The 19,460-nt window shown below is 36.1% G+C and overlaps 1 protein-coding gene across 1 annotated transcript in view; it reads right to left on the minus strand.

Moving 5' to 3' along the window:
* Nucleotides 1-19,460, minus strand: part of LOC129118032 (dynein axonemal heavy chain 5-like) — a 148,188-nt gene that overhangs the window by 71,130 nt on the left and 57,598 nt on the right. The window contains exons 44-51 of the mRNA XM_054629186.2: nucleotides 19,254-19,448; nucleotides 13,350-13,484; nucleotides 12,148-12,337; nucleotides 9,486-9,703; nucleotides 8,275-8,586; nucleotides 3,167-3,256; nucleotides 2,833-3,069; nucleotides 2,169-2,336 (exon numbers count right to left, since the gene is read on the minus strand). Coding sequence (XP_054485161.2) covers nucleotides 2,169-2,336; nucleotides 2,833-3,069; nucleotides 3,167-3,256; nucleotides 8,275-8,586; nucleotides 9,486-9,703; nucleotides 12,148-12,337; nucleotides 13,350-13,484; nucleotides 19,254-19,448 — 1,545 coding nt within the window. The remainder of the gene's footprint in view (nucleotides 1-2,168; nucleotides 2,337-2,832; nucleotides 3,070-3,166; nucleotides 3,257-8,274; nucleotides 8,587-9,485; nucleotides 9,704-12,147; nucleotides 12,338-13,349; nucleotides 13,485-19,253; nucleotides 19,449-19,460) is intronic.

The following is a 19,460-nucleotide window of genomic DNA, read 5'->3' on the forward strand; positions in this document are numbered from 1 at the left end:
TCCATGTAGGAGGAGGGAGCAACATAAGGAGAAAGGAGAGGCAGAGTGGAGCTGTTATGGACTGTCCACAGCCCCCATTTCTCATCCCCCTGCACTACTGGCCAGGGAGGAGGTAGAGGAGTTGGGGATGAAGGACTAAAGGTGAGCCTGAGAAGAAGAGAGAAGAGGGTATTTTCAGTATTTGTTTTTCACCACCCAATTCTGGTTTTAATTAGAAAAAAAATGTAAAAGTGTTCCCCAAGCCAAATGTTTTTCCCATGGCAGTAACTGTTGAGTTGAGGATCTCCCTGTATTTATGTTCAGCCTCGTGCTGTTGAGGAAGGGGAGGCAATCAGCAGCTGGGTAAGGGTCGTGCAGCTGGCCAAGGGTCTTGCAGCTGGCCAAGGCCAGCAAACTGCAACTATGAATTCTCAACTGTTCAAAAAATACATTTGTGTTTTATCATTATGACATTTCAGAATGTTTGCATGGTAACAGTAATATTGCACAGTACAGAAATGAGAACTATCTTTGAAAAAGAAGAGCGTATTGAATAGGATTCTTTTTGTCAGTTAAAATGTCAGAGAATTTTCAACTGTCCTTTACCAGTTTAATATTATGTTTTAAATTTTTTTTGCAATTCATGAATTAATAATACAGAGAATAGAGGTCTTAAATTAACATTCCATTTTAAGTTCTTTATTTTGATTCATACTGATGCTTTACTCAACACCAAAGATTATTCAGACTACTACCTGAAGTAGTTTATATTAAGACTCTTTTACTTTTTCATTCAATCAACTGTTTAAATCTGGATATATTCCACAAGGTGTAGTAAAACAAAATTCTACAGAAGATGAAAGCAGAAGGGGAACAGTTGTGAAGGCATTTAACACTCACTCCTAACCTTACATGAGATCAAATATCTGCTACTCTGCTCTATAGCATAGACTCAGCGTAAGCAACTCCCAAGAATCAGTTTCAATTATTTTTAGGGACAGGAATGGCAGCTGAAGGCTGGAGGTTGCCAGTATCTGGACAAAATCCAGGATGCAGAATATCAAGACCACCACCCAGACCCCGCCTCTTCACTCTGCTAAAATAGTTCTCAGCTGGTGCCAGGAGCAGAAGATGGCATTACACTGGCATGCCTGCTGGCATTGACAGCTATGCTGAAAAAATAGCATTAATGGCTGCTGGCACAGGTACAACTCTCTCTCTGTCAGGGCTCAGAGAGCACATGGCCAGGGCACAAAAAATGGCTCCAGATTTTAAGAAAGCCAAAGGTCAATTTAGGCTGGTGTTTTTCAGCTATTTTCCATTTCAAGAGCTCTGCAAATCCTCCAGTGGAAGTACAGCTGCCTGTATAACCAATTCAGCTGTCCCAACAGTAGAGCAGTTTTATTTAGCTACCTCTCACTGCTCAAAGAATCCACACATCCCCTGAAAAACACAGAAACCCTGCTGAAAAACACTGTGCTTCCATTTTTTTTAAATAAGGGATGCCAAGTTTGGTATGACATCTGGGTTTGTTCAGCCTTTTGATTATTGCTTTCTGTATTAAGTTATTAAATTTTTTGTGTCATATGATTAACCTGAACCATTTTATAGTACAGAAAGCATGTATTTGTTAATTAAATAGCAATCCTGTTATTTCCTTCTAGAGAAAGAATATGTCCTTTTCAGTGAAGAAATTGAGAGAGTAGATAACAGACAGTAAATTTACCCTCTGAAAACCATCCTTACTAAAGAAGGAAGTTCTTTTTCTCTCTTCTGTTTGGCTTTTGAAGAAAGGCTGTGCAACAAGGGTATACAAAAGATTGGTTCACACATGACACCACCGACAAAGCACAGGAAAATAAAAAAATCCTCCAAGAATCAACATTTTCTTAGTGAAACCTTCCATTAGACTACTCAAAAGAAAAGAAAGCATAGGAAAGAGGGTTTATCATCTGACCTTGTGGCCACATAGCAAAGTTTAAAAGAAACCTTTATACTAAAGTGTGGAGACTTTGGTTTTTTTGCCTGTAGTCCATGTGAGTGCTGGCAAAATGCCTCAGTAGGAATGCCAGTATGTACCCTGAAGACAAATCAAAGTATCCTTAACTTCAGCTTAACATTTGTGCCAATATCAACTATTGCAATGTTATTGTACTAATATATTACAAATGTTTTTCTGTTCCCCTTACCTTAATCATAACAGTTTTTGCTGTTCCTTGTTCCCCAATTAGCAAAACAGCTTTTCCTTGCCTCATGATAGTGTGCATTAGAAAGTCTGTTCGGACACTGTCTATGTTTGGAACTAGAATGGAAGTATATTCTGGCACTAAATCTTTAGGATAAATATATTCAGGGACCTGCATAAGAAAGACATGCAAAAAGTTTGAGAATTCCTACCTGCCCACACACTTTGCATCAGAACACAAAATCAAATGCACTTTATAAAATTTACATCAGCAAAACTTTTCTTCCTGAAAGCCAAGTATCCATTCGTAATCAATCAGTCTTGTCATGCTTTTCTAAAAGGGTATTAGACTAGCAGGATATTTTCATTTCTCCAGTGCCTGATAAAAGCTTTTCCTTGCTGGAATTTCATAAAGAGTAAGGTGATAGACAGTATACAGTTAAGATCATTTCTGTTTCACTTCCAAAGCTATTTCAAATGCATGTTTCTGTTCTTTGCTGAATATATTTATGGGGAAAAGATAAATATCAGTCAAAAAAAGAAGCTCCTGAGAATTTGGTAGGGTTAATCGTCCTAACCAAATTATGTAGGGTTGGAAATAAAATGTTTCTTACCAAATACATCTTGTGTACCCATTAAGAAAGCTTAACGTGTTGCAGCATACGAACCTTCTTTGACCAGTGCTCCCACTGTCCACAGGCATTGATAACAAATTCAAACATGGTTTCCTCTCCATTCACAGCTGGAAGCTCTTTCACTGCAGAGTGCTTCCGTAGGAACAGCTCCATTTTCAGCTTGTCATCTGGCTCCAGAAGGGCTCCAGCTGACCACATCACAGCGAAAACAAACAAGCGAGCAATATGCTCCTCACTGAGCTGCTTCTCGTCTCGGCCAGACAGCAAACCCTGCAAAGTGGATGCAATATAGTTTTAATGGACAGACCTGCTGTCCTCCTAGAGCAAATCACAGAATCAGAGAGAGAAAAACAGATGCCATATCTACCTGCAGGAGGTCAATAGCTTGCTTGATGTACATACATTCTAAAATCGACATTTTGGGTGTCACAGCAGAGAAAACAAAATCCATCACATCCTGGGAAGAAAAAAACATTATTTAAAGATTCTCTTTACTAGTTTCAATGGCATGATTTATTCTTAGATGAGATCAATTCTTTATTTTGAAATATATTCTAAACTTTATTTCCAAACAACAGCTTTCTCCATTTCTGGGCTTATAAATATTCAGACTTTGACCATGATTTTTTTCTAACAATAGCATATTAGAAAAATAACTTTGATGTACCAGAGTCAGCAGAGCTACTTGTATAAGCTCTACAGAGTAATTTCCTGAAGAGCAATTTGAAGAATGCTGTTCAGTTACTTCAGGGATCTGCCTGCCATTTGTGCTCTCCACTAGAGATTTTAATCTACCACTGATATTTTTGTAGTAGGAAGATAAAAGCACTGATGATACTTATATATATATAATGCACAAGCTTGCCACTATAAATTTCTATCTGTCTCATCTGTTCTGACTGCACCATACTGTACCAGTCCCTCTTGAAATCAATACTCTCGTTTTCCTGTAGAATCCTGGCAAGGTCCAAAAGGAATTTTTGAATTGATTTTAATGGAAGTTGGACTTTCCTCAGGTTTCTTCATAGTGTTGGCTACCATGTCTATTTTGCCAAGTGTTTTGCAACATCTTAAGCAAAGTTTCAAATTGATGTAAAGTAGTCTCTGAGATTTGCAGTGCAAAATTTTAAAATATCAATTTGCCATCCAATAGTATAGACTGATGTAAATCATAACCTACTTCCACCTTCATTCAACAATCTGTAATATAATACTCTCCCTGTGGTTCTATTTGCCCTCTTAATCTTTGGAAATCAACACCACCCACTCATTCTGGGAAGTGAAAGTATAACAGGGATACTATTGGAGATAGTAATTTTGGAGGAATTCCATTTATAGGTGTCATGTCCTGTCAGGGAGAAAGCCAAGACAAAGAAAACATTCAATTGCCCAAAGACATACACAATTTACTTAGACACTTTTTAAAAAATCACTGAGCTGTTTACCCACATGCTCACCAGCTTTGTTTCACTTCTCAGTTTAATTTTTGCCACTGAAGTTCTCCAAGTGCCCTATGCTGATATTTATTGTCACAGAGAATGAATCAATATTTTTTACCAATCCTCCTGAGTTCCATCCCACTGGAATAACAGGTAACACACACACCAACAATATATATAGTGATCAAAAACTCACTTAGGCACCTTAATCAGGAGTAGGGCTTATAGATAAGTGATCTAAGAAGACAACCTGAGTGTGGGCATACACAGAATTATGGAACAGGCGGTGTTCCAAGGAACCTTAGAGGTCATCTGCTTCCTTCTCCCCACTATGGGCAGGGATGTCACCCACTCTATCAGGTTGCTTCTTTTGTTATTTCTTGCTGACTAGCACAAGTGCCTCCACCTCTGTGTGCTGTCTTTTTGTGGCTTTCCCTCAAAAATGCCTGGCCCATCCCCAGTGGTACATGGGGTGCTCAGCTGAGTAACTGAGGGTGTTATGGGTGCCACAGGGGAGTGCCCACAAGCACTGTGGGAAATTCAAATCTAACACTTTTAGAATTTGGAGCTAAATCTCACTGAGATTCAGCTTCTTCATCTGTAAAATAGACCAGATGTCTCATAGGGCACTGTAAATTGTTTAATAATTGATTTGAAACACACAGAATAAAGATATTTCATGCGTCAAAGTATTCTGTACTATCAAGAGCCCAATTTTCACCAGAACTAGTTTTATGGTACTTATGATTCCAATGAGAATTCTGTAGTTTATGGAGGGTTTTTAAATGTCTTCTTTTTCTTTGAGTTTATGGGGGGAAAATCAGTTTGATATATGCTAGTATTTTATTACTACTACAATTTTTAAAACAATACATGGCTGAAAAACAGGATGCAGGATAACACAGAAATTTGCATTAATTGTCTGGACAGGGGGACTGGAAAAATAAGTTGGGTCATGACAAATACACATACAATTTAAGAACTTGGATTAGCAATTTGCTATCCCTTACAAGGAGGCTGAAAATGAAGTCAGATGCTAAATGTTCAGATGAAAGAATGATCCTTTTGCACAGAGTACAATCACTATGGAACTCACTGAACTACAGAACACTTCAGGACAGGAAGTTGGCAACATATTCAAAGGGTTTAGATAAGCAAAAGAACAACTCAGTAATAGAAAGTTATTAATACTTGTAATATTAATTTTAACATCAGCATTTCAATATTAAAGGTAAGAAAATCTTTGGACTATTTATTCGGCTCTATGCTCCAGGCACAGTAGCAGCCTTTACACAAATTGGATTAGTGTGAGATTTAATGTGGAAGAAGAAAATTAGTCACATCTGAAAATTAAGTTGCTACTACATTTTTTTTTCATTTAAACAATACCTGGACATGCTGAAACTTATGTTATTCACTTAACAACCATCACTGGTTTGAGTTTCACACTTTGCAGACAATCTCAATAACACCACTCGGGTAACTATTTTAATTATTTCAGTTCTTTGAAACTGTCTCAGATAATTATTTCCATCAGCTAAGCAATTCTGTTGCTTACAGGTAGCAGCAACATTCACAGACCAGGAATTAGCAGTGGGGATTCTAAATTTGAGAGACTTTTTTTAGGGATGAGAGTTTATTTGAAATTACTGCAAAGCAGGAAATGCTGCTAAGAAAGAATTGGGAAAGGTAGGGAGAAAGTCCAACCCCTCAATCACTGTTCTAAACAAAATCCTGTGGAAACAGAAAGCATTCTATCATCTTAAATTGAAATAAGGTTGGGTTTAGGGGTTTGGTTTTGGTTTTGGACGTTTTTCTTTTGTATTTTGATTTGTTGGGTTTTTTTAATGCATAAAAAATGATGACTTACAATGCCATTTATAATATACATTAAAAGAATAAATGCACTCTTTCCACTGATTCACAACTATTATTTTCTGCTCCTTCCTCCTCCATTACTGCTACCTGCTGCACCTTTATTGAAAATTACTTTATCCAACATGAAGACTTTCAGTGACAAATACTATTTTGATCGGCATAAATAACAAGAGTGTTCTGTAAGCAAATTGGAATTATTATAGCGTTTGTCTTACATCTATTTTACATCTATTTTAGTTGAGTTTAGATTAAATTCAGAAAGTCTCTATATGTCTGCTTAAGACTGAGTCTCCTTGGTTACTATATTTCCATTTATACTCTAATCTTCATGTTCTTTGAAAAATCAGATATTTGTAAGATGTTTATATCCATGTTTTCCTTAATACCACCATTAAATCCACCAAGGTCTATATCTGGGGTTTGACTACCACTGTTGATGAATCTTATTTCAAAAATTTTCTTTTTGAATTTTGATCCTTTTTTTTAATGTGGCAGAAAATAATAACTATAAAAAGAGCCATGTGAACACAAAAGTAGTTTTGCTCTCATCTGTAAAATCACTTTTATTGCCTCTATTATTTGAGAAGCAAAGACAGCACATTAAAAGTGAAAGAAAACTGCCAGCATGACAGCTTTCATTTACATTTTGATAGCTGTAAATGCAGCCTTCAGCACTGAACTAACTTCATATTTCACTGCATTTTCATTTCTTAATCTAATAAAATACATATTTTTCTGGACTTTATTGCTATCGCTTCAGGCTTGGGCATTTTAAGTGTTGTTGTTATGTTTTCAGAGCAAGTTGTAGCATAAAATATAAATAGAATTGTGGCAAAGAAGCAGTAAATTGACCCACATATACATTACTTTGGGAGCATATTTTAAAACTCATTATCAGAATTGTTTCTCTTGCTGCTGCAGTAAATACTATGTCATATCATTAAGTTTTGGAGGTAGAATAAAATGAATAGCTTGTTAAACATTAGTTTTAAAGTAAATGTGCATTGAAATGAAAAGTAGAATCTTAAAAGATATTTGTTAACATTCAGGGCATTCTAATATTATATCAATCATTGCTTTTACCATCATCTATAAAAAGCTTTCTGAAATGTCACTCAAAGTTCATTAAAACCTGCATTTTTAAAATGCAAGAGCAATGAAAAATATTACAGGAGAAACCCCTGTGAAATGCAACACCAATTACATGAGTAAACAGGCAGGAGCAAGCTGATGGAAAACCAATGTATGTTGGAAGTTGCATTTATTTTACAGATATTGAGGAAATCAGAAGATAACACTGAAAGGTTGCAAAGACATAACTATTTCTTTAAAAACATTCAAAAGCAAAATAAATATTTCAATATGATGGAAGTATACTACTGAGATTATGCTTTTATACCCACTATTGAGTGCAACCATCCAGAATATTGCTGGAACCTTTCTAATGATTCAGTAAGGTAAGACCAAACAGAGGGGGAAAAGCATTTAGGATTCTTTGACTAAATTGTGTTCAGTCTACTGATTGAACACAATTTAGTCCAAAAATGTATCAAAGTGATGCAGTTTCAAAAATTTCCATTGGAACAGAAACATGGAAAATAAAATAACAAGAGACAACTATAGTCAGACCTTCAGAATGATAGTCAGAGCTTCAGAGCACAGAACTATCCTGGATTAATTATAGAATGTCTTTTTAAAAATAATAATGGGTCAAATGCATTCCTGTTGCACCAGAGTGTAACAATTTCTTTCTAGCTCAATTTCTTTCTGAATTTACTTCTTTATATTTAAACAAAATAAGAACTTTACCCACTTCCTTTGTGCATCCTAACAATAATTAAAATTGCAGTATTAAAATTACAAGCAAAACAAGTATCTGTTTTACCAACAGGCAATATTAAAAAATCACAGGTTTAACAATTCATTGCCAACTCTTGTATGCAGAGAAAACAAAACATTCAGATTATTAATATGTTATAGCTTCAGTCATTTATTAATTATAGAGATAATTTTCTTTCTTTTTTTAACCCAGCATCTTTAGTTTATTACATAAAAAAGAAATCTAAATAACTCAAAGAGCACTTGGGAAGGAGCAATGCTTCATTAAAAAAAAGAATAAAAAATGCATTTTTTTTTTCTGAAGTATTTAATTAAGTACCTGAAATACAGCATTAAAGCAATTCCATAGGACATTGGAGTATGTGATTGGCAGTGTCTGCAGCCAAGCCCTTAAAATAGGCTTCCAGTCTAACACTGAAGAACTCATGAAGACCATCCCATTACGAGAAACTGTTGCAGGGGAAGCATTGTCAATGTTGTGAGGTTCAAAAATAATCTTGCAATTGGGGGACATCGGAATGCGGTCTCCATTGGCCAAAGTAAGGGTCTTATTATCATCCAGAACAGAGTTCAGATTTTCAATCCATATTGCATCAACAGGTCCATCCAAAACTATCCAGATATGCTCCCCCTTAAAAAAAAAGGAGAGACACACACATTCAACTCTACCTACCTTGACCAAAAATACACATTCATGTAATATCAGAAAATGTACTCTTAGACATAAATAATGTCATAATTTGGTGCTCAGAAAAAAAGCAACATAAAAATGCAATTTTTATAATTTGCATAGTGATTTTGATTCTTCTTTTGTTATCTTGTGTCACACTAAAAAAGATATTAACAAACAGCAACAAAAATTAATTTGTGCTGTACTGAGCAGGAAGTTGTATCTTTCTTCTACAAAAGTACATCAGCCAACTCAGCATCCATCAAGATGGATGAAAACATATCCCATTAAATGCAGCCATAGACACAGGCACAAAGTCAGTCCTTGTAGGATGTTACACAAGTATTTCATGTAAGGTGTCTGATTTGCCAAGCCAGAACTGGGTGGCTGTTCAGTAGATGTGAGTATAATTATGATTTCATGAAACATGATCTGCAGGTTTGATAAGAGAATTGGGAAATGCCTACATCAGTTTCTTACCAAAGCCTTACATTCTGATATAACTAGTGAAATAAAGTGGCAATGACTTGAAACCAGACAGGAGAAAAGACTTTTCTGCCCTCACGTCAAAACATGAACATACCTTGTTTTTGTGTTTGGACTGCTTACAGAAGGAAGCAAACCACTTAAAATCTTTTCTAAATTAATTCTGGAACCTGAAATGCTTGAGAAACCTAGTGCTATCTGGGATATGTATATAATTCTGACTCTTGTGCACATTGAGCTCATCAGACACAAAGCAAAATTAACACTGCATATTCCCGTTTCATTTTATAATGGAAGACCTTTCAGATAAATGACAGGTAATGACACCTTATGGAAACAGTATTAAATGTCTGTCATGCTACAGCATCCATTACCTTCTTTGCCTTTAAAGTTTTTCTCCATAATGTAGAGAAAATACCATCTGTCCAGTCATTTGTAGCAACATCAAGGGTACCGAACATCTGGGAAGCTGTGATTGCCTTTGGGTTCATTCTCATCTCTTTATGAGGAGCACCACAATCTGTCATTGCTTTCATCAAAATATGAATGCATTTTGTCTTTCCTGCACCAGTTGGACCTAGAGTCATCATACCTTAAAACAATATAAACATGGTTTAAAATGAAATGTCAGCGTGTCATGCTTCCATTTAATGGTTCATTGCATCAACGATCCTTGTTTTATTTTTATCAAAAGCCAATACAAAAGGATGTTTCTCACTCCACTTAATGTTCATTGAAACAGAATTTGAAACTATTATTTAAAGGCCTTTATAAATGTCTCTCTATTATGATAGGCAAGCCTATGTGGGTCTGCATCCTCCCTCAGGCAATTCTTTTCTTTTTTCTAATGGGATAACACAACTGCCTTTTGATGTTCTCATGCAATGACATTGACATGGATGGTGGCAAAAACTCCAGAAATTTCTAAATTTATTTGATGAGAATGAGTATCTTCAGTGATATACAAAATCAAGTGCATCTTTCAAGTGCAAAAGTATCAAAATAATGTACCTGTAGCCACCCATGCTGGCATTTAATAGATCTTTCTTTCATAAAACCTGTTAAGAGCAACCACACTTAGTTCATCAGTGTATACATGTTATCAAAGAAAAATAAATTGTGTCTTCAACAATAAATTGAGCCTACTGGTCTTTAGTTATGTTTTCATTCAATAGGCCCAGAATCTGTCCAAAATCAGATGGGACATTCAAATTGAGACTTCCAAAGTAATTTAAAGACTTAGATAACTCCTATTAGCCCTAAAGGCAACTGGATAATATATCCCTTAGTTGGTTTTGAAAACTTCTTCAACAAAAGTATGGAACAATCACAAACCCCAATAATAAAACTAATCCAGTGCCATGCAAATTGTGTGATGTTTTCTCTAAAACTAAAGGGTGCTGGATGTTCCCTGAAACAACCTGAGGACTCAGAAAATTACTACTCATGCCATATGTTACTTATGGGGAAATCTAATAGAAACTCTTCAATGTTAACCAAATGGCTTTTCTGCTGGTTTCAGTGATATTTCAACCAAAATTGTCATGCCAAACAGATTTCAATATCCATGCACTGGATCTGTGTATGTGTGTGTGTGTGTGTGTGTTTGTGTGTGTGTGCGTTTATAAAAGCACTTCACGTGCACATACAACCATATTTCTCCTCATTATTTTAAATTCCATGGTGACCCCTCCATGAATTCAAGTTAATCAGTAGGACAAGTGGAAGTCAGGTAAGCTTTTTCCTACATTGCAGTAACTTTTGTTATATAAAGTCAAAAAACTTTTGGCTTGAGCATTCAACTGTTTGGACAATTGGAGCTGCACGATCTGGGAATAGTAGGAATGTGTGGAGAGAAGAGGCATCTAAACAGAATGTCATGGTGGATCCTGAAGATTTTTGAGGAACTGAGGAGCTGTAGTGTCTCACAGATCAAACAGTTTCTTTTAAAAAGAGACAGATTTAATCATAACTAAAAACATTAAAAGTTCCATGGTTCCTATATAGAAATAGCTGTTGTGCAACACTGCATCCAGAAATCTGGATGTAAATTAGTAAGTCTGCACAGCACTAACCAATTCTTCGATCTAACCAATGATCTGAATTAAAAGTTTAGGGATCTGAATTAAAAGGCCTTAAGGACTCAGACTCTGGTATGTGAATAAGTATTTCCTTTCATTTATTTCATTAGTTTAATCTTTTATTATGACAAGAAAGGGAGAATAAGAAGGATGATATCTTTATAAATCTTTGCTGCTTTAGTTACATTTCCTTAATATTTTCCGTTTATTATACTAAAAAATCATTAGTTAAAGGTTAAGGGTATGGGGGATATTTTAAAGTAGGGGTATTCTTTTTTTCCACTGAGCTATGAATTGTAAACCTGGATTTACTACTGTCTATGATATCCTTCCTAGGACAGGATAAACTTTACTCAATGGCTTTTTCTGCACTGTAAAAATGTATTTTCATAGAATCAAAGAATGGTTGAAATTGGAAGGGACCTCTGGAGTCCACCTTGTCTAACTCCCCTGATCCTGCAGGAGGAAAGCTTCTTTCTCTTCAATATAAATTGCAAGAATCAATCACAAAGAAAGCACTTGAAATTATATCACATGCATGGTAGAATCTATCAAAATAAAGGTTGGAGAAATTATTTTTGGTAGTCTTCTCAACTTTATAATCTCACAGTAACATTAAACTCGCGCTTCATGACTGAACGCTGAATGGTTTTCAGAACACTGAATAAAATTGCTGTTTCTGGATTTGAATGAATATATTTTAACTTTCTCTACAGAAATTTCAATCACCAAAGGCCACACTCATACTTCCCATAAAAATGTAATATAACAAAGGATTGTACACCAAAAAAATGTCATAACAGCTTCCTAAGCAAAATACCCATATAGGCTTTAAAATTACATCTGTTAATTTTATTTTAACATTTTTCATTAAATTAATCTGCATTCAAGTGGCAGATAATATAATGTAGTCTCAAATACAATGCAGTCTCAAAACCTCATTTAGCATGCTAACCATGTCGGACTCGTTGAGTTTCGTACAGCTGAATAAGTTTAAGTATCCATGGTGGATGATTAATAAGCCCTGCCTCCTCTGTCTGTTTTTGGATGGCTGACTGTAGTTCAGGATACCCAGATTTATCCAGAGTAATTCCAGGGAATAGGTCATTAATGAGACTCATAAATAAAGGTTCATCTTCATCCACCTGTCAAGGACAAAGTAGGGGGAAACACATTATTTATTTATTGAAATTATTATTATAGTTGTAAAAAATCTTCAAGATAAGCTATTTAAAAGATGGCAGTGAAAATCTTACCTCTTCCAAAGCAAATATTATAATTATCCATCAGTTCTATAAAGGGAGTTTCATATAAGGAAATCACAAGTAGTAATTTCTAAATTAAATACTTTAGGGTGATAAAAATGTCAACAATTTAATACAGTTTTCTTCAATGTATACACAGACCTTTTTCTTCATTTGTTACATAAGTCAGCAAGATTTATTCCAATCATGTTTTGCCTTAGAATTTTTATGATTTTTTCCTTCTGTAAATCACTGAAGCGTTGCTATAGGTTTGAACGCATGTACCAACACGCTGAAGAGATTAACACCAGAAACACAATCATTGGTTCCATCACAAAAGTGGTTCCCAAGGTAAATATACAGAGTCTAGACATGCCATAACCTTTTAATTACAGCAATAAAAAGAAAGATGAATACTTTAAATAGTATTATTGAAAGATGTTACACTATACAAGTAGGTATTAGCTGCTTCCAGTTACCTCACTTAATGCAATTCTTATGATATTCTGAAAAGGCAACAGACTCCCAAGAAATGTATAAATTGATATTCTGGATTAAGAAAGATCTTTGGTGACATTATTAAGAGCTAATACAATGTATTCTTCCTTTCTCTCCTTAGGGTAAAAAGGATTAAAAACAAGAGGCAATTAGAGGACCAAGTAGATCCCCTAGGATCTCATGGTATTTCCAAAGATTTTTTCAGCTAAAGCTTATGATGTGTTTTCCTCTCTGTGAGACAAATTGCTCACGCAGCAACTGTATTCTGATTCTCAACTCACTTATAAATCATATTAAAAACTGCAAAATAATGTATCCAAATGGTGAAGAAAAATAGCTTTTCAAAGTGCATGATAAAGACCCTTAAAATGCAAACAAAATACACTATTGGGCAAAATCATCAGTGTTACAGTACCAGTTTGGAGAGGTTCATGTCCCGCAGAACTCTCATCACAACAGTTTTCTCTGGCTCTTGGGGATTAGATCTTTTCACTGCTCCAAGTGTTCTTAAAACAGACAGGATATTTCTAAGCCCAAAGTCATAGTGAACCTTGAAATAAAGCACAAACAAAATTGGAACTATAAAGATTAAATAGATCAAAACAAAAAACAAGAGAGGACTGAAAATTAAATTCGCTAAATAAATGAATGTTATGGAACTTCTCAATAATATTAAATTCATAGCTCTTCATCTTTTCCAATACACTTCCAGTTTTGTTGTTATCAAATACTGAAGATATTTTCTAGTGTGGTATGGCCATACCAGAAAGTATACTTTCTGGTGATACAGAGCTCACCCTTATTTCCCAGTCTTACAAATTGGAACAATATACTGTGTAAATCCCAGAATTTTCAGCAAGAACTAACTTATTGATTAGGTTTGCAGATGATACCAAACTGGTGAACTAGATCACAACTAGAGTTCAAAATTACCAAGTAAAGGCAAGTGCAAAATAGTAAAGATGGTAATAACCAATTGCACTAATAAAGAGTAACAACCCTTCTTCTTTGAGCTTAGAAATAAATCAGGTGCACAAAACTTTGCAGAAAAATATCTGACATTGGATTGATGTCACAAGCTCCCCAATGACTTATTTGCAATTTTAGTGGGCAATAAAAATACAAACGTCCTTTTTAGGACAATTGAAAATACATTTCCATTGTAGTTGACATTTCTATACTGTGACCAAAAGGTGGATTCCACATTTGGAGATGAACCCTACAGAAGAGAAATTTGAAAAGCGAAAAAACAAGTGATTCCTTGACTAGAAAACATATTGTTTCAGGAAAAAATATTAAAAAATCTACTGCAAAAGTAGGAAGAGTGAATATGTAGGATGAGTGATGGTAAAAGTCTTCAACACGCAAAAGATACCAGCAAAGAGGAAGACAGGAGGAATAGAAAGGAAAAGAAATAATTTGCTTAACTACAGCAAGGCGGATTCAAGTTAACTTTTAGAGAAAAATGTGACCATAACAAAAATGAAACTTTGGATCACGTTGGTTGCCTGGGAAACTGCAACCTATCCATTAATAGAAAATGTTAAGAATATTGACAAACATTATTAGCAAATTATTTAATTAATAATTATTTTTCCTCCAGAAAGGTAGATGGATGATTCATCAAGGCTCTACCCTGCCTCATTTTCTATTATTCAATCAGGTGCCAAGTTGTTACCAGTTGAAAAATTTAGGTATGAATATACAGCCACTCACTGCCAGGAAATCTTATTTGCAGATGGAAACATTAACACAAAAAGATTAACAACCTAGTGTGATATTGATGAACTCAGACATCACCTGACTTCATCATCATTTAATAAATGGCATGTCCTAGTGAAATTCCCAGAATCATGACAAGGACTGATATATCGCTTTTCCTCCATGCTAGATGACCATCATTGACAAACTGGAATTAGTTCAGCAAGTGATGACTATGTGAGAGGAAAGGAGGCAATGTCAAAATCTTCAACAGGGGAAATTGCAATGGTTTGCATAATAAAAAGATTCTTCACAATAAGAGTGGCCAAACATAAAAGGTACCCAGAAAGGCTAAATATCTCCATCCTTGAAGATATTCAAAACTCAAAAAGCGCCTTTGCAACCTGCTGTACTGTGCTAAGCAAGAAGCTGGACAAGGTGACCTCTAGAGGTCCCTTCCAACTTGCACAAGTCTGTGATTCTATAGAAGTGATGACTTCATTAAATTTGAAGAAATACTTTCATACCAATCAGAAAATTTAATATAAGCTTAAATTACTTTTAAAGACAGAATTCCTGGTGCATTCCAACTGACCTACATGATGGGTGGTTCAAAGTGACCATCCTTTATTTGCCTTAATCTGTTTTCTAGTTTTACAATTGCTTTGTTTTTCTGGGAATGGCACAGAAGAGCTAGGATTTATTGACAAATGTGGATTATGAGCTATTTCTTTGCTCCATCTTTTAACGGCAATCTTTAAAGACTGTGCCTGAGCAAAATGGACTGCAGTGGTATAGCTGATGCTCTTGAAAGAAAGTATTCAAAATATGAAATAAAAGTCTCATTATTCAAAGCAGAGTTTGCTCCATGTAGAAAAGAAAAAAAAAAAAACAAAAAGGGATATCAGTGGTTTGCTCCATATGAAAGCACCTTAAAGAGATGATTCTCAAAAAGGGATTTTCACCTCATTTGCTTTCAAGCTTTGTTAGGTTTTTCTTTTCAGTTTCTATTTTTCCCTAAGCTGTATGAGGAAGAACCTTTGTGGAAGGACGTTCTAGGGAAGAAGTCCTGTAACAAAGCCAAGTAATTCACCTTTAGAGCTCTGTCAGAATAACTCTTTCACAGGTTTGTGGATACCGTGGGCTTCCTACATTTGCTAAGGACAATTCTTTTACTTTACTGTTTATTGTTTTTCTTTACTGAAGGAGATGACAGTCAGTCAGGGTGCCTTTGGCTACTTGTGAGTCAGAGTTCCTCTTTCTACAAAGTCTGCATTTGTGTGTGTAAAATGTGTGGAGAACTTCACATGTTTCTTCCAGCACATTCCTTTAGATTTTTTGTGGGGTAGGTTCAGCTGGTGAATGCTTGTTTGCTTTATTTCCTTCTGTTGATATACTGCATTTGCTGAAAACAGGCAATGTTCTGCCATTTCCTATTGCATTCGTTCTTTATGTGACCCTGATCTTTCCAGTCAACCGCCTGGAAAAACCAGCATTACTTAACTTAAAATTTCAAATTTACCATTAAAAATTTGAATAAATAAGTTCCACTAGAAAAGAAAGATTACTCCAATTTATAGAGACACAGAATGGTTTGAGCTGGAAGTGACCCTAAAGATCATCTAGTTCCAACATCCCTGATATGGGCAGGGACACCGCCCATTAGACCAGGTTACTCAGAATCCCATCCAACTGGGCCTGGAAGACTTCCAGAGATGGGGAGTCCAGAAACTCTCCAAGCAACCCGTTCTAGTGTCTCACTACCCTTTACAGTCAAGAATTTCTTTCTAATGTCTAATTGAATATGCCTCTAGGAAAGACTGTCTGTACTTTGTAATTTTAGTTTTCTGACTACACAGAAGCAATTTATGTCCCACTGTACTCTTAGAAACATGTTCAGTTAATGAGACTCCCATATTTAATCTGATGAACTCATTAGATCTCTCTCTGTATAATCACATATTGCATTAGATGCATACCCCAACCTACAACAAACTTCACAAGAAACTTCAGCAAGTGTTTCAAATTATTTCATTGCTACTACAATAACAACATACGTTCAAGTGAGGAAGTGGTGGACCCAACTAAGAAGCAGAAGATCCAGGCTGTGGTGAACAAGAGAGATGTCAAGGATGGTGGAACAGTGTGGAAAGTGACCCCTCTCAAGTGCATGTGTACAGATAAGGACAGGTGAAGAGTACAGCGTTGTGGCAGAAGCTCTCACAGCAGAAGGAGGTGCTAATCTGAAGTGCCTGTTTGTCAAACAACATAACAACAAAATGGAAAAATTACAGCTCTGTGCGCAGGTACAGAGTTACAGTCAAACTAGGAAATGTGGGGACATAGGCACAATGGATGGATACAGGTACTTTAGGAAGGACAAGACAGGATGGAGAGATGGGAAATTGCCCTTAAAAGTGAAAGAGTGGGAACACTATCCCTTAGGATGGCTAATGAGCCAGTTGAGGGAAGTTGTGTTAGAATTAGAGGGCTCAACATTGTGGTAGATGTCTGCTGTAAACATCCTGATAAGGAAGAAGCTGATGAATCTTTCTTTCAACAACTGGAATTAGCCTCATCTTTGCAAACCCTGATCCTCACTGAGGGCTTGACACAGCCCAATATCTGCTGGAAGGGCAACACAGTGGGGCAGAGTAATTCCAAGAGATTTCAACATTGTCTCTGCTAACATCCTCACACACAAAATGGTGACTAGACAAGGTGGTCAGACATTTCAACAACTTGGCCAAAAAGGTTGTGCAGAGTTTATTTATCCTTGGAGATATTCAAAGCTCATCTAGACAAGGTGCTGAGCCACCTGCTCTAGCAAATCTCACTTTGAGAAGAGGTATAGCACCTGTTCACCTCTAGAAGTCCCAGAGAAAAAGATCCATTTTTCTCTGATTTTATGACTATATAGAATGTATTTAGACAAAAAACAGGACTGTCCAAAGGGCTGCTCAAGGCACAGGCAGGAGAAACTAGCATACTATCATGGGCTTGCAGAAAGCTGTGCTTCCTAGCTCATGCTACCGAGTATAGTGACCCGTGATATGATACAAGATATAAATGGAAGAAAGATCACTATAGTAGGCTTCTCTGATGGATACTGTAGAAACGTTAGGTGGTCCTGAAGAAATTATAAATATGCATGGAACACAACTCTCCACAGATATCATGGCTCACTTAGCAAGAACTATGGAATTTAAGTTATAAGAGAGATATAAGCATATGATGCAGACATAAAATTGTGATGTAGCTGAATATAAGGGCTGGGCCTATGTGCACACCCAGAGCACTTGGTCATTAATTTTCACAAATATCAAGGACCTGCCTTGCTAGCATCAGCATATATGAGGCAAAGGACTGATCTGAAACAAGGTGATTGAGCTACCTGCCTTCACAACAAAGCATTTGAATAACTGGCACAGGAGTTTTTCCAGTGGGAATCTCAGACAGTTTCACAGAGTCCTCCAGGTGGTTCCTATGATCCCTAGGCCAACTGATAAGGCTTACTTATATACTTCAGTATGTTGATTAACATGATAAATGGAGAATCTCCTTATCTCAGAGGTTCCAGAGGGCAATTTCTGCTGAAGAAATCACCAAACTGCACAAACTCTGCACTCTCTATGCAGATGCTGTAATGATTGTATATAAAATATTGTACACCCTTAAGATAGTTAAAATAAGTTTTGTACAGTTAGGGTTTTTTTGGGTGTGTGCATTAATTTTTAAGTACACTGTCCAAGGGTGAACCAGTTCCAGCATCTGTGACAACACAAAACAAGCAAAGCACTTTTGCAGAGGTAGAAGGTCAAATTTCTGATGCCTGCTTACACACCTTTTTCACATTGAAGGAAAGAATCATGTCCTGGACAAAAAATGACCACACAAACTGAGGCAATAGGAAAACTTAGTTTTACAAAGGCCAAGCACTAATAAATATGTGGTACAGAACTAAAATTATAGTAGTCTGATATAGTAGTATATTATAGTATAGTAGTATATAGAAGTACAGTATAGTCAATTAGAGGAGTTTCATCACTATACAACCAAAGCAGGCATTTGAGCCACAATTTATCTACTGTACATATGATTTCTCATTGAGACTCTCTAGCGGGCAGGGCATTCAAAAGCCAGCACAGGGCATTCAAAAGGAAAGAACCAAATTTGTTTCTACTTTTAAACACCCCATCCCAAATGGAACAGCAGTATTCTCTTTCTAGTAGCACTCAGAAAGACAGAGCCTTGTAGGTGCTCTGTAGTTATTTACAATTCTTACACTGTCTCTGAAATAGACCTGGCCTTTATAAGTGAAGACATTGAAAAATGTGCCTTCTGCAAGTTCAGCACAGCTATACACACCGTTCCTCATAACTTCTCCAGTAACTGCACTCTGTTTAAGAATCACAAATCAAACTTCCCATACTACTCAATTTACTGTGAAAAATAAAAACAACATTATCATTTCAGATACTGTTTCTGGAACCTGAAAATGAAAACTGTAAAAAATGTATAGGCCTATGATTGTAATAATAATTACATATTCTATGAAAGTATATTATCTCCATATCCTTCCAGTGACAGCTTACAGTTGAACAAATATTTACTTTACCTGTTTCGATAACTGCTCTTCACAGAGTTTGTAGAGTGTATAGAATTTTTGACTGAGGATTTGGTTGTCTCGGAAACCAGCACTTGCCAGCTTGACTCGCATAATAATGCTACGGTCAGGCACCATCATGGCAACCGTGCGAAACTGAATCTTCAGATTTTCGGGAAGTTCCTGACGTCCTGCATAGCCGGGGTTCTGAAAATGCAA

Source organism: Agelaius phoeniceus, chromosome 1 (assembly GCF_051311805.1).
Source record: "Agelaius phoeniceus isolate bAgePho1 chromosome 1, bAgePho1.hap1, whole genome shotgun sequence".
Classification (NCBI taxonomy): domain Eukaryota; kingdom Metazoa; phylum Chordata; class Aves; order Passeriformes; family Icteridae; genus Agelaius; species Agelaius phoeniceus.